The following is a 16,417-nucleotide window of genomic DNA, read 5'->3' as shown; positions in this document are numbered from 1 at the left end:
TTCCTGCCCTTTGGGCAGGGGGCTGGACTTGATGATCTCCCGAGGTCCCTTCCAGCCCTGATGTCTATGAAATCTATGTTGAAAAGTACTGAACCAAGCACTGACTCCTGTGGGACACCACTGGCCACTTCTTAACAGGGCGACACTGATCTGTTCATTAGGACTCTCTGGGTCCTGCCTCACAACCAGCTTTGTACCCACCTAACTGTCTCGCAGTTAAGCCTACAGTCCTCCAATTTTGTCACAAAAATATTGTGGGATACCAGATCAAAGGTTTTTCGGAAGTCAAGGTATACAGTGTCAACCTCCTCTCTCTTATCCAGATAGCAAGTTACCTGATCATAAAAGGAGATGAAGTTGGTAAGACAAGACCTGCCTGTGATAAAGCCATGCTGGCTGTCATTCAGAATTCTACCTTCTTCAAGCCTATGGCACATAGACTTTTAATGATTTTTTCCAGAATTTTCTGTGGGATAGAAGTTAGGTTAATTGGTCTATAGTTACCTGGGTCCTCCCTCCTCCCCTTCTTGAAAATGGGCACAGCATTGGCATTCTTCCAGTCCTCAGGGACCTCTCTGGAGCACCATGAGTTTTGGAATGAGTTTTGGAACACAGGGGTTTTGCAATGACTTTGGCCAGCTCCTGCAGCATTCTTGGATGGAGTTCATCTCGTCCTGCTTATTTATATATGTCTCATTTTTTTCATACACCAGTTCTACAGCAACAGTAAGAAAGCAGTCATTCCTGCCCTGCTCATTCTGTATCCTGTCTGGCATAATTTTCCCCTTCGCTCGCTGAAATACTGAAGCAAAGTAGTCATTCAGGAGTTCAGTTTTCTTCTGAGTGTCAGTAACCACCTGTCCTGAGTTGTGGAGCAATCAGGGGTGATGCACAGGGGGTGCACGTGAGTGCATGTGCACCCCCTGAGTGTGGCAGTGCACCCCTTACAAAAAGGCACTGCCAACACTGTGGGTGGCACCTGTGTGCAGTTGCTACTTTCCACACTGCTGGTGGCATCTGCAAGCGGTCTGCAATTGCTGCTGGCCGCTGCAAACCACCACTGCACTCCTGCTGCCACCTTCCACCACCGCCACGCCCCCCAGTTGCCTAAGGCATGCATTGTTCATGAGAGCAGTGGCTGCACACTCCCATTTGTTTTCCTCCTGTTCCCTACATACCTAAACAAGGACTTATTGTTGTCCTTGATTCCTTTTGCTAATATAGCTTCAGTCGCTGCCTTGGCTCTGGGGCAAGGCATAAAGCTGCAGGGGGTGAGGGGTAGGCATAATTGGAGGTAAGTGGGAGGTGGGGCAATGGGCAAGCTGCCTGCCTTTCACTGCCTGGCTCACTGCCTCCACAATAACTGCCGCCTACTACCTTCTCCTCTACTGCCTGTCTTCCACCATCTCCCCTGCCTGCCCCATCACCTGTCCTACCATGTGCCTCCTACTGCCTTCTCCACTATCTGTCCGCCACTGCCTCCCTGCTTTACTGCACCCCTTATAACCTGTCCTCTCACCACTTGCAGTAGTGGGCAGGGCTATATTTAAGATGATCCTCCAATAATTACATTTCATACATGGGAAATTATAACAAATTTATGAATTTTTCATGTGTAGAATCTAAGTATGGGGAGGTTGTCTAACATTTGGGTAACTGCAGTATATTTATTCTGATTTCTACAGACCCAGACAGTAGCCCCATGACCCAATATCATGAGTCGTCATAAGTCAGTCCACTCTTCAAGTGGAAGCCCAGGGCAGGAAGCACCGCATAAGATCTACTGTAAAGCATCTACTCTTTCACTATCAATACTGCAGAGCTCAGGATTTTTAGAATTCCTAGGAATGTGGTAGCAGGACTGATTTGGATCTCTGGCATCTCATGGCTTCAGAAGCATGTGTTCCTCATCCCTTACTTCAAGCAAATCGAAGGAAAGTAACTTCTGGCTTTTTATTAATTGAATCCAATTATTCTCTGAAATACACTCTCAATCTTCTCTTCTATTTAGAAGTTGACTCAAATGAAACCTGCTAAGAAGCCAGTAAACATGACCAACATTTTTTAAAAATTAATACATTGTTTAACTGTTCAGCTTTTCATAAACTCTCATGCTTCTGTATTCTCCTCTGTATGTAACAGGAAATCTCCTGTGACACCTTATCATTCACTGTAACTGAAGCAACCATGCACAGAATTAACCAACAAATTTCCAGTTCTTTTACACTATTAGTTCCAATGCCACCAGCACTGCTGACAGTCCTGATAAGTAGATACATGTTGGGGGAAAGGGGAAACCTCCAAAAAATGTCAAACCCTTCTGTGATCAGATTCATTCTCTATCAGATTAGGTGGGGAAGTGGTGTTATTAAAACAAACTTTGACAAGTACATCAAAGTTAGTGTTGTGGACCTTAAATACATATCTATATCTACATCTACATATAGCTATATATAGAGAGAGAAAGCAAGAGAGAACCCCTCCCACACACACACACAACATTGCATTTAGCTAGAAAGAGAGAGAGAGAGAGTGAAAGAGCAAGAGAGGCACCTCCCTCTAGATATATATACACGTAATACATGCCTATATAACAATTCTGCAGCATTTGCAGTGTTCCCTGGGTACTCTTGGGGAAATGCCAGATGTTCTCAAATGTCTTTTGTTCTGCAAACCACATCATAATAGGAAGATTTTCTGTGAGACCATCTCCTCTCACATTTACTTTTGCATGTACCATTTCCTTTACTATTTGTGATTGCATAAATGAAGGTGGCAACGACAAATACTGCATACATGGAAGTGTAATATTAGGAAAGTAATTATTTATAAACATTGAGGAAGAACCAATTTTATGTGATGAGTTCATTCCAGAGGTTTAGAACTGCTGCATCATATGAAGTACGAGAGAAATGTAGTAAATGTATGTAGTTATTATTGGCATCAATAAAGAAGTTCCCGAGACAGCCATGTTATATTAAGAATTCACTATCAACTCAAATACACATTTCTGTCTAGGTTGTCTGCTATCCTATGTACATCATTGCATGAGTACCCTGTATGGGAACAAAAGTAACTTCATTTTGTGTTTCCTACAGACATGGCTGATTATGAATATCTAGTATATGTAAGTACTATGTGAAACTGAATGTTCTGTTTCAGCAGTGCTGCTGTCTCTTGCTGGCCTGAGATGAACAAGACTGAAGCCTGGATTTCTTAGCCAATTCCCTAAATAAAATACCTATTTCATTGAAAATATATAGGCTGCTTGTTGGCCTGTATTCTAGACTAGAGAGTGTTTGTTTCTAAGAGGCTGAAGTGTAGCACTTGTAGTACAGTATTTATTGTTCTATTTGCAGGCAGAACAAGTCATTGCTTCCTTAAAGACTTGCTTCAATGCCAACTGACAGATTTTATTCTCATGATTGTTTGTTTGTGTGAAAAAATACCTGTTTTGTATGTGTCATGGTGGTATTCCTAACTTTTCATATAAAAATCTGGCACTATATTTTCAGCAACATCTATTATGCATGTAAGGGAAAGAAGATTATTTTAGTTTTAAAAAATAACTGAACCTCTTCATAGGCCTTATTCTGTTATTAATGTCAAACCTTCCCTGGTGGTGGGAACATCAGCCTCTAAACATGTTGCCTGGTTTTTCTTCAGGCTTAGTAAAATGGTCTTACTGTAAGCGATATCTCTAGAGCTGGAGTCACACAGGTGTCTCTTTCTGCGTGCAATTGTAAAATCCCTATTATCAGAAAAGGCAATGACTGCTGATACTAACATTTGGAGGGATCCCTGACTTGATAACTATATGAAATGAATTTCCATAGTGAGCAGATGCAACAAAGTAAACAGTATTGTTAATTGCCTTTGTTTAACTAATAGCAAAGAAACCAACATACTGAGTGAAACAGTGGAATAAACAGTTCAAGGAAGTTGCAAAACTTTCTTCATTGGAGGTTTTTTTGAAGAGGTTGGATAAGCATTGGGTGGAAATAATTCCTACATTCATGCTGGGGGTTGAATCAGGTGACCTTGAGGTCCTTATGATTCTATGGCTCTATAATTTTCCCTCAATCTAAACACCTCTAGGCAGATGTAAACACTTGATACTGGCTTTTTTCTCTTATATGATGAACATTAGCATGGATTTCAGGAGACTTTGGTAAAGATGTTAGGTTTCAGAGTGTCAGGCTCTCCAAAGAGAGCCCTGCGAGGAGAGACTAGAGAAACTGGACCTTTTCAGCCTCCGCAAGAGAAGGTTGAGAGGCGACCTGGTGGCTGCCTATAAGTTCATCAGGGGGGCACAGAAGGGAATTGGTGAGTATTTATTCACTAAGGCCCCCCCGGGGGTTACAAGAAATAATGGCCACAAGCTAGAAGAGAGCAGATTTAGATTGGATATTAGGAGGAACTTCTTCACAGTTCGAGTGGCCAAGGTCTGGAACGGGCTCCCAAGGGAGGTGGTGCTCTCCCCTACCCTGGGGGTATTCAAGAGAAGGCTAGATGTGTATCTAGCTGGGGTAATGTAGGCCCAGCACTCTTTCCTGCTTATGCAGGGGGTCGGACTCGATGATCTATTGAGGTCCCTTCCGACCCTAGTATCTATGAATCTATGAATCTATTGAAGTTGCCCTTGCCTTACTGGGCATTTGTACACATTTGCACTTGCATGGCACTGCGGCGCATGCATTTGTATAAATAGCTAAACGTGAGTCAGCGCTGAGAAAATGGGGGTGCTGCGCTTTTGAATGAAAATACACTGAAGGTGTTTTAGTACAAAAGCACACCTTCATCATTTTCTGCACGCTGATGTATATGTCACCACTTATACAACTGCATGTGATACAAGAGAATGTGCATCTGCTCACATGAAGAGCAGACTCGAGTAATTGAGTCTGCTTCAACATGTCCGATCTCTGGCATGTCACAGTGTGAAAAGGTATGTGTATAAATGCCCATTTAGATCCTCAGGGCCACATTGCTCAAATTCCCAGTGAAGTTTTATTAAACTGGTAAAATTCCCAGGAGACCCAGTTTTCTTTAGCTTCCTCCTTCCTTCTGCCCTCACTTGCATTCCCTGTTGCATCTGACCTCCCCCTGTAGAAGAAACTAACTGCTTTCCCATCCAGTTTGCAGATATTAAATGGCATTTAAGTTCTTCTGAATACAGAATATCCATCTTGTTTTCTCCCTGGTGTTACTTACATTTTTACTGTTAAGAGTCTGAGACAGACATTGTTCTCTTCCTGTTTCCAAAGAAAAGTGGATTATAGCAAAGTCCATCAAAAAACTAGAAAAAATCCTTAATCTACGTTTTCTATTGGAAGTTAAAATGCCTGTATTTTTTGTAGGTGCTTATGTGCTTCAAGTCAAAGCTACAGATGCTGATGATCCCACATATGGAAACAGTGCCAGAGTGGTTTACAGCATACTTCAGGGGCAACCATATTTCTCCATTGATCCTAAGACAGGTAAACATTTCATCAGCAATAACATTATCCATTACCCTTTCAAATGTTTAAACTTTGATTAAACATCCATGTGGTCAGTGTTTTTGGGTTGCATAAAAATAAATGCCTAATTTGATGATGCATCCAAAAGCCAATACATTTACTTTGGACATAGTGCAGTCTTGTCATCAATCGGGTTTGGAATAAATTGCCACCAGACATATAATTTAGAAGGTCTAAAATATGTATGGGTTAAAGAGGTCTTTCCCGTTATATCGTCCATGCTTTTAAGGATGTATCTGGTGTTAAGTGCTGTGCATTTCCTTCCCCTTTTTCACATTTTATGTCCTCGTTTTTCATTTTATTTACTCTCTTGCTTAGATTCTAGGATTCTCAAGCAATAATTCTTTAGTTTCATATTGTTAATTTGAAATGGTAGGGCAAGTGATCAGTATCTGGCCTCTTCTTTGCTGGAAGAAAGAGGTTATTAACCATGGTATCGTAGGTATGTGTAAAGAGACTGTTGTACTCAAGGACTGTAAGACTTGTTAATTGGGTGTCTTGTCCTATATTTCTAAATGTCATTCTTATTTCTATATTGAATAATTCAGAAAAGAAACTAAGAACTTGCATAGTGCTACAAAGGGTGTGTCTTGAATATATAGAAGAATAGTTGCCCACGAGTCCCTTTGAACACATGGAATTTCTCTTAGCAGTGAAGCTGTTCTTGAATGTCAGATTGAGTGTTAAGGAGCCTTTCTACCTGATTAATCAATAATTGGAGGTGGGAGCTGCACAGGACTATTAGTATATGATCTCCAAAGGGCAAGTTTCTTTCTCATATGCTCCATTTAGCAGGACATCATATTTCAGGATATGACCAGCATCTTTACTTTCAGAATCAAAATGTGACATTTTTAGGTACCCGGGGGAGGAAGGGGGAGACTTAACCTTAATGCTAACTGTTTGACACAGTCTTGTGGGGAATGGAGAGTGATGCCATGGTGAACTAGAAATCTTTTTCTTGCTAAAACATTTCAAGATATCTTGTTCTAATTTGTAGGTACTTGGTAACATCAAGTTTTTCCTGCTATCCAGTCTAAATGTACTTTGCTGTTGGACCACACCCTAATCCTCACAGTAAGAGAGAAAAGGTGTTTTCACCTCTTCTTCTGAAGATTGCTATCATGTCTCTTCTTAAGCTTCTTTTCCACAAGCTAAATATCCCTAGCTCCTTCAGCTTCTCCTCGTATGACTTCCCTTCCAAGCCCTTTATCATTTTTGTTGCCCTCCTCTGAATCCTCTCTAACTTCTCCACATCCCTTTTAAAATGTGGAGGCCAAAACTGAATACTATAGAAGAAACCTAACCAGTGCTGAGAAGAGGCACTATCACCTCCCACATCTTGCATATAATGCTTCTGTTGATGCATCCCAAAACCAGATTTGCCTTTTGTGCCCCACTGAAAACTCGTATTGAATCTTTGATCTACCAGCACTCCCAGATCCTTCTCCATAGTGGTGCCATCCAGCCAGTTGTAACCCATTTTGTATTTGTGTTTTTGTTTATTCTTCTCAAGCTATAGTACCTTGCATTTATCAGAAATGAACTTCATCCTATTAGCTTCATTCCAGGTTTCCAATCTGTCAAAGTCCTTCTGTATTGTGTTCCCATTCTGTAGTGTGTTCACAGTCCTTTGCAGTTTTGCCCTGCGGGCAAACTTGCTCAAGAAGCTTTCTATGCCAGAATCCAAATAATTAATAAACATATTGAACAGCAGTAGTGCCAGTATACACCCCTTGTTTGAGGTTATTGTAAGAGTTGTCTATTTACCTTATAGAAGTTTTCCCCAGCCCACATTTGTTCTATTTGTTTATAAGACAGTCATGCAGTCCTTTGTCAAAAGTCTTGCTGAAGTCCAGATACACTATATCCACAGAATTCCCTTCATCATCCAAAATAGTTACTTTCTTAAAGAAGGAAATCAAGATTGTGTGATATAATTTATTCTTTGTAAATCCATGCTAGCTGCTTCTGATGGGCCTTTCCTCCCCTAGATACTTACAAATGGCCTTTCTTAAGATATGCTCCAGTAAGTGTTCAGGTATTGAGGTAATGCTAACCAATCTATACCCCTGGGTTTCCTTTTTGCCTTTTTTAAACAGAGGCACTATACTGGCTCTTTTCCAGTCCTCTGGTACCTTGCTTATCTCTCAGAAATTCAAGAATACCATTGCCAAGGGCTCCAAGATGTCTTCTGCCAGTTCTTTCACTGTCCTAGGATGAAGTATATCAGGCCCTGCTCATCAAGGCTCATCAAAAGCTCTCTGACTGTCTCTCTTCTTATTTTATCCAACTTGTCCCCTTCTTTATGCAAATATTCCTTATTAGGCATCTGGCTACAGTTTAATTTTTTTTGTGAATGCTAAGGCTAAGTAGTCCACCTTCTTTACATCTTTTGTTAAGAGTTCTTCCTGGCTAGTTAACAGTTGACCCACAGCTTCTTTGGTCTTCCTTTTCTAACCAACATATTTATAGAACCTGTTTTCATTGTCTTTAATCTTCCTGACCAGGTAAAGCTAATTCTTTATCTTTGCCTTCCTGATTTTGTCTCTGCAGTTTTTCCTGTTTCCTGATAAGCTTCCTTGGTAACCTGCCCATTTTTCCATTGCTTGTATGCTTTATTTTTACATTTGAGGCATCCTAGAAACTCCTTGTGCAGCCACATTGGTTTACTGCCATTCTTCTTGTGCTTCCATCATGTCATCTTGTTGGACTTCTAATATTGTACCTGTATGGAAGGAGCTGCAGCTCCAGCTCCAGGACCACTCTGGAGGACTTATTCAGCTGACAAAGGTAACTAGTACAGGTGTGCAAAATGGACTATATTCAATTCAGATTCAGCTCGAGTCAGTGACAGTGATTCAATTTGTTGATTCATGTCACTGTCCGAATTTGATTTGGCTGGATCCAAAGATTTGATGCTGATTCAGAGAATCCGTGATTCGGGCATAGTCACGGCTTTAAATGTTTTTTCTACATACCTCGAGGTACCAGGCATGGCTCATGAATGCTGTGATAGTGGGGCAGGTGGAGCATCCCAGAGGAGCAACCCCCCTGCCCCCGTGCTCAGTGACAGACCTGGAAGTGGACCAGAAATACTTCTGGGTCCACTGCTGAGCACGTTTGGTACCCCCCCAACCTCCCTGGCTTGGTGATCAGCTGTGGGAGAAAGCCAGGTTCCCCCCCCACCCCAGATCCAGAAGTCAGCAGTTGCTGAGCTGTAGGATGGAGAGGAGGGGGCCCGTGCACTCCCTGGCTGACCCAGAAGTGGACCAGAAGCACTTCTGGTCCACTTCTGGGTCCACTGCCGACTGCGCCGGGCACCCCTCTGAGCTCCCAAGGGGTGTTCCATCTGTCCCAGTATCTCAGCATTCGTGAGCTGCCTGGTACCTTGAGGTATATAGAAAAAACATGTAAAGATGTGTTTGTCTGAATCATCAAATCTCTCTGAATCTTTTTGAAGAGATTAAAGGATATTCTTATTTGATTTGGATTTGGAGATTTGGCCGCCAAATTGGATCGAATCAAATCAGTGACTGAAGCTTTGCAGAGCCCTAGTAACTGGTTAGCTCTGTGGGAGGTAAAAGACTTCCAGAGAGAGCCCATGGGGGAGACAGGAAGTCCAGCCATGGGGTTGAAGATGGAAGCCTGAGCCAGGACACTCTCTATAGTTCTGAGAGACTATGAAGAAGCCCAGAGAGATGCTGAGCGACTGAGAGTTAACAGAGTGATTGGGACTTGCTAAAGTATGGGCTGGTGGTGGCAGACTCAGTTCTGGGCCCTCTTGTTGGTCTGAGAAAAGACCACACGCTACCTGTTTCTTTGTATTGTTAATTGTCCGTGTTCATTTTTGCATGGAGATAATTTGCCCTGGAGAAGCAGAGACAATAAACAAGGACTGCAGGCAAGTAAAGATTGTTTGAGCTGAGTAAATCCTCAACCTGCTAAAATACCCTTCAGGAGCTCCCAGCGCTTTCTGGGTGCCTTTATCTTTCAGTCTGACCTTTTGTTGCAAAAGGTTCAAAGCAAAGGAATCAGCCGCGATGGCGCTGATACTATGCAGACAATAGAGAGTCTGAAAGCCACCTCAAGAGAGATGATAGACATAACCACTCTAAACTCCATGAGGTGTGGGAACAAATATTCCCAAATATTTGATAGCCTTATCCCATTTCTCCTATGTAGAAAATAGCTGAGAAGTTGAAACACTAGTATTTCACAGTCCCAGAATATGTCTCCCTTCTGGTGTTTTTGATAAGGAAGAGGAGTACAGAGGGAGGATACACAAGGTAATGGCAGAAATAGAAAACAGAAACATTAATACATAGATAAGAAGATGGATATTCGGGGTTTTTTAACAACACATTCATGTTTGACAATATATTAGGGGTTAAAAATTTTGGTTTGTATTACGTCGTGGCACACATCATTTTAAGCCCAGTTGAATACAGTTGGCTCAATATGGACCCAGGTCCTATCTTCAGGATTGAGACCAATGTTTGATCAATTTTAGCCAGTTGGAAGCCGCAGTGTTATCATATTTCCAAATCTTCGAGTATTATTAAGTGCTAGAAATACAGTTGGTTTTATTCTAAAACCTTGCAGGAAGAGGAACGTAAATGCATTCAGTACAGCAGGAAATGTGTGGAGACATATTTCTTAGAATAAGCCTTGAGAGAACATTCTCCTGTTCTTTGTAAAATGAAGAAGAATACTAAGGGCTTTGTCACATGGGTCACACAGCACATGTTACATCTATACAGTATTAAAGTTAGAAAATGTTCTGATCATGTTTATTATGATCTCTAACAAGCATAGCTTGCTGATTGCCCCAGCTGTACACCAAAGTCTTGAACTGGATCTGGTACAATTCTGGGCCTAGGAATGACAAACGGCTGATTGTTAGCCTCAGCCCTGCATTGAGTTTGTTCAAGACTCTGGTGTGATGTTGTGGCTAGGACCAACAATTAGCTGATGGGAGCTGGGGGATGTGAGAATCAGCCCCCTGCTTTCTCTTGTCACTAATTTGAATACACCACTCAGAATCTTTTTCCTAGTTGCCCAATACCACCTGCATCTGTAAGCAGGATTAGGCAATGCTGGAGGACTGCAAATTGTTCATATTTTCTCCATGATGACAGCTGAACATGTGTTACTTAAAACAATCTGGAGATGCTCCTCCTGTGAAAAGTTGCAACTTTACAGTGACACAAGTGCACTTAGCATGTGTTTGAGTGTTTGAACACTTGGATGTTCATATTTTAAATGCATTTAACATGTCCTAAGTGTAATGTGCAACGTGGCCCTAACTCTTCTTGTATTCTATTCTTTCTTGGCAGTCATTACTTTAAACAACTGTTTACTCTGGTTAGTCTTAAATAAGTTCTTTGGCCCTCCTATATAATACATGCCTTCCAGTAGAAGAGGTGGTTTATCATTTAGTCTTTTAATATAGGGTGAGAGGTGGAGGAAAAAATGCCTATGAACTATTTTAGACATTAAAATTATTCTCATTGATTTTTACTGGAGACAGAGATCTCTTATAGAAAAATTGCAGAATACCCTCAGACTTCCAGACAGGAAAACCAGTGGCTGATTAGGCACTTCGGTTCTAGAATGACAGCCAATTCTTCATTTACTAAGGACCATTAGGAAGATTTTAAACAGAGTTGAAGCGACTCCACGATATCTAAAAGAGTAATGTAAAAATCAAATGAATTGCACCTCCTGGTTAGGAAACAGTCTCTGCTTGTTCCACCAAGTACTGCATATATCAGAGCCTTTCCCCCTTTGGGGGTATATTTTCATTTTCTTTTTACCTTTATTCATATGATAAGAGAAATTATTAATTTCCATAGCTCTTTATTCTTTAGACTCAATCTTAAGAAAGATGTTGTAAAACAGTATAGATGTAAACCTGGGGAAAGAGTGTTTTAAGTGGAAAGCTGATCAGGTTTTTCCTCTTTACAAAAAAATTGTTGTGATAAAAAATATGTTGCAACTTTTCCTTTCTATTTTCAATCCCTAATACGTTATTTTAGCAGTGATACACAGTGCTGACACTTCTTAATGTTTTATTCACTTTTTACATCTGTATTTTCAGTTACTTTATCTGTTCTTGAATTTTATAATTTGATAGTGCTGCCTTGCCAAGCAAAGACCATTTTACAATATTGTATTTTAAAAAAGAATGACAATATGTTGCTTCAGTGCTATATGCATGTGTGCCTAATTGTTTCAAAAAAGCAGTAGATGAAAGTTATTATTTTTCTGGGTTTTTACAGTTCCCAGAATGCCATGGCAGGGTAGGAGGGAGGACATGATTATTAATTGTTGTTATTACCACCATCAATGTTAGAAATGAAAAAAAAACAAAACAATCTTATTGTTATACAATTCAATTTAATAGGAATTTTTGATAAGTTGAGAAAATGGCAAATCAAATCAAAAGTTATTTCTAGACTCCTAACAAGCATTATAAACTAATTGATTCCATTCTTACTGGTTGACACACCAGCTGTTAATTGCTAGAGAAATAACAGGCATCCCAAGAGAGTGTTTCTTATCACACTACCTACATTATAACACTAGAAAGGAAGACTGCTTTTAAAACCAACCAGCCAAACATTCATAAATAAGAATTTCTGAAATAATAATAATCCTTCTCCAACTGGCTTGCTTCATAACCACACAGGCTGTCTGCATTAAACTGCCTGCACTGAACCATTTTCAGAGACTTATTGCTTAATTATATTGCATTATATGGGGCTGGTTTATGACGAGATAGCATACCTTTCTGAAGGAATTGGGCCACTAGCCACACTTTTAACATATGAGAAAGTAAGTTATTGAAGACCTACGTGTCAGCTGTTCAAACTGAATTAACTAATGATTAATTTTATATTTAGTAGTGCAAGTAGGATATTTACAATAGCTTTTCAAACAAGCAAAAGGTTTCAGCACATTCAGTTGTCCTGTCAGGTGATTATTTGATCATCTAACACTTCCATTTGTAAAAAGGGATGCTACTTAGTTAGTGAGCATCTCCGTTTTGGTAGAGATGTGGGGTGTTCTGTTTGCCTGGAAATAGTAATGGCTACTCACATCTTTCTGCATTTCTTTTTTCAAAAGTTCACACCTTCTCCCATTTAAGGATCTGGGCTGCTCCTCACAACCTTTCCTTCTTGATGTAACAGACATTCATCCTCTCCTTATTTACACCATTAAAGAAAACATGCTTCTCCATTGAAACTTGTAAGTCTTTAATTGACTGTCTCAAGAAATAATTGACTGTCTCAGGAACATAGGGCTGGAAGAGACCTGAAGAAATTTAGACCAACCCCCCACTCAAGGCAGGATCATCTCTGTCAGATGATCCCAAAGAAATATTTGTCTAAACTGCACTTAAAAACTCGCTGTTAAAGCTATTTAAAAAAAATTACTGCTTACAGCATTATATAATCAGTTGACTTGCAGTCAAAATGCTTTTCTTTATATGTACTGGATTTCTCTCTTTTTCCTCCAAGGTGTAATAAGAACAGCTTTGCCAAACATGGATCGGGAGGTTAAAGAACAGTATCAAGTACTGATCCAAGCCAAGGACATGGGAGGACAGCTGGGAGGACTAGCTGGCACTACCACTGTAAACATCACTCTCACGGATGTAAATGACAACCCGCCCCGGTTTCCGAAGAGTATGTTTTATTCTATGTTAAACATCAATTTCCAAATGACTGTGGTTTATGATATCAATGTAAATAAACCTTTTAAAAAAATGAGAGTTGGAGGCCAGGCAGCAGGGAGACTAACTCATGATGAAATAATTTGAAATAGATTTTTTTATCCATTATGACTGAGGAAAAGAAATGATTTTACAGACTAGAAGGTCCAGTCATGCAGATTTTTCGATACAAAAATGTATTGGCATTTTACAAGATCTGATCCAGAGCTGGTAAGTTGCACCTTTTTTCTAAAACAAGAAAAAGATTTTGGAAGTTCAAGCAAAGTGGATATTACTCTTCAAAGCCAGGTACAGATATTACATTTTTATCAATATAGGTGATCAGAAACTGGCCTATACCCATAACAGAAAAGAAGTTTGGCACAGAAAACAAGTCTATACCCAAAACAGACCAGAAGTTTGGCATGCTTAGGCCAGTTTAAAAATGGTGGAACCCTAGCTAAGATTTGTATACCCACCACCCACCCACCACCAAGGGTGAATGTGTGTTTTGTTCACTATTGATCTAAACACACCACTTACAGAAAAGTATGTAATTTAGATTTATTTGACCTTGGGCTTTTTTAAATGTCTGTACCTTGCCTAAATGATTTCTGATTGTAAAATCAAAAGTAGTACTGGTTCCTGTCTAAATACAATTCGTGTGAGAAGCGGGTTAAAGTCTGTTGCACCCAATTAACCTATCAAGGTTTATTCTGTTTTGGAAAATACTCTTAGCAGAAAAGTAGAGATTTCGTACCAACAATTTATATGATTTAGTCTAAATTAGGCTTTTTCAAAAATGTGTTAATTTGGAAAACGTCTGAATGAATTAGCACCTGATTTTCAGAAGTGTTATCACCTGCATCTCTCTTTGAAGCTTAGCAGAGTTGTAGCTGTTCAGCATGTCTGAAAATGAGGTCCTTAAGAGTTTACTTGAAGTAATAAGCTTTGCAAACGTTAAGCAATCCCAAGCCAAGGACACATGAGTAACTGGTGCTTCCTGAATCGGGGGGGGGAGGGGGCAGAGTGCACCTGCAGAAGCCACTGACCCTGTTGGAGGGGAACCACCCCTACTGACAGCATCAGTGTTGGTTGTCAGAGAGGACAAGTTCACCCCCTACCAGTCACCCATGCAAGGACAGAAAGCAGACATTCTCATATAATCAGAACAGAATATTTTGTGAACAAGTTGGAAATAAAATGGCACTGCTTTCCCCCCACTATTTATATAGCTCTGAGTGTAATGAATTGCAAGTCTACTTTGTGAGGTATCCATATTATATTGTAATTACATGTTACTGGCCCTCAGTCAACAGGACCTGAACTCATAGAACCATACCTGTGTTGTTACAACAACATAATTTTCTCTCATTTATAAACATTTGACCTATCCTTCTTCAGTAATGGATTTCATGACATTTTAGCGGAAGTCTCAGAACCAACAGAAAGCTCAAACACAACTCTCTAGTGTGACTAATTCATAGCTCTCAATGTTCTTTTTTATGTCAAAGTTTCTACGCTCTTTGCTGTTATGGGCTTGAGTCAGCTCTTGAACTTCTCTTACAATATAACTCTGTGGCTTAATAGACAGAAGGCTTTGAAAGTGTAAAGAAAAATATATTAACATCACATATGCCAAACAATATTTTTTCCCCCACAGAGAAACAATGAGATTCTTCTTTTTTTTACACCTCCATGAAGACAACCTTGAAGATTTTATTTAATGTATATACTGTAGTTATAACTTTTCTGTCTAATCATGGCTGTTTGGGAGCAAAATATCCCCAAAAGTTCAAGCTTGTCTTCTTTTCTATACCCTACTAGAATTCTTCTATTATATCAAATGCCAAAGAAACTAAATAATAGCAGTAACTTTCAACAAAGGAGAAGAAGGAAATTTCTAAGATGAACATTGGTACTAGATATAAACATCTATTATGGCCTACAGCTAAAATATCAGAGGTTGGAATATTCCAGTGAATTGGGAGAGGCAAGGATTTTTGAAGGTGTTGTATTTTATTGGACTAACTGCACAAAAAACTTTTCCTCTAACATAATTCCTGGACTGCTGTGAGTACAACATCACTCCACCCCTATTGAATTAGGATATAATTTCTCAGGATAGTCGTTCACTGAAGCAGACTTTGTTAGGTATGTAACCCAGGGAATGTATCTAGGCATGGGAGGAGTAATGACTACTGTATCTAGGTATGGGAGAAGTAATTACTACTGAAGCAGAACAGAAATAACAAACGTTCTGGTTAATGGAAACATATTCAGGCAGAGTAAAGGATTAAGTGAATTTAACTTGGCATGTCATGCATGTGAACTTCTCAACAGCACACTATTGCATAGACATAAAGACAAATGAAGATAAAGGAAGGAAATAATTCAAGCATCATAACTGCATTTTTGTTCAGTTGATTATTTCATATTGTTTTTCTTTTCCCCTTGAAAGTTCAGCTTCTTTTAATCAGGACAAGTGTTTAATAGGGTAGATTGCTTACCCACTGGGTTATCACTGTTTAGAAGTCTCTAGTGCCTAATCTCTGTTTTGTGTTAATAAGCTTCACTATTAAGCCCAGTCCTGCAAGACCCCTGAGTGCTCTCAACTTGTTCAGTGTGAGCGGGGACACTCAGAACCTCACCAAGATTGTTCATTAATGGAGCAAGTAACCTAATAAGTTCCTGTGCCAAAGATGCTGCATGCCCTATTATATTATGGAATGACAAATTATTTATATAACAGGAAAAAGTTTAGACTTATTTTCTGTGTTTAGCTAGAAGGATTATATTTTTTTCCAAAAAAGTGAAAGATCATATATTATTAATGAAGAAACTATATTGAAAAACTACATATAAAAGAAACTACATAGATAAATAATGCATTCCATGTTTACGAAACACACACAAGAAAGTAAATAGAACCTTTGCTTGCTGAGGGTATCTTAAAAAATCAGGCAGGCTTAGATGCGCTATGAAATTCAAGTGCTGGAAGACCGTGGATTGATCATGGGTTTTTTGTTATATATAAAAAATGTGTTTTATATATATATAAAAACTGTGTTTTAAGAGTATTCAGCAGGGAAGTCCCACATTGCATATCTTTAGATAATGAGAAGGACCAGTGAAAATAAAGGGGACCTCCAAACTGTTTGAGCTGTAGCTCTTG

General features: G+C 39.7%; 1 protein-coding gene across 1 annotated transcript in view; it reads left to right on the top strand.

Annotated features, from left to right (window-relative positions):
- The window catches only part of CDH12 (cadherin 12), a 245,474-nt gene that overhangs the window by 130,517 nt on the left and 98,540 nt on the right, over nt 1-16,417 (top strand). The window contains exons 4-5 of the mRNA XM_019541947.1: nt 5,361-5,480; nt 13,049-13,216. Of these exons, the coding sequence (XP_019397492.1) occupies nt 5,361-5,480; nt 13,049-13,216 (288 nt within the window). The remainder of the gene's footprint in view (nt 1-5,360; nt 5,481-13,048; nt 13,217-16,417) is intronic.

This window comes from Crocodylus porosus, unplaced genomic scaffold (assembly GCF_001723895.1).
Source record: "Crocodylus porosus isolate Cpor-Errol unplaced genomic scaffold, CroPor_comp1, whole genome shotgun sequence".
NCBI classification, from domain to species: domain Eukaryota; kingdom Metazoa; phylum Chordata; order Crocodylia; family Crocodylidae; genus Crocodylus; species Crocodylus porosus.
This window is presented reverse-complemented; position numbering and strand designations above follow the sequence as displayed.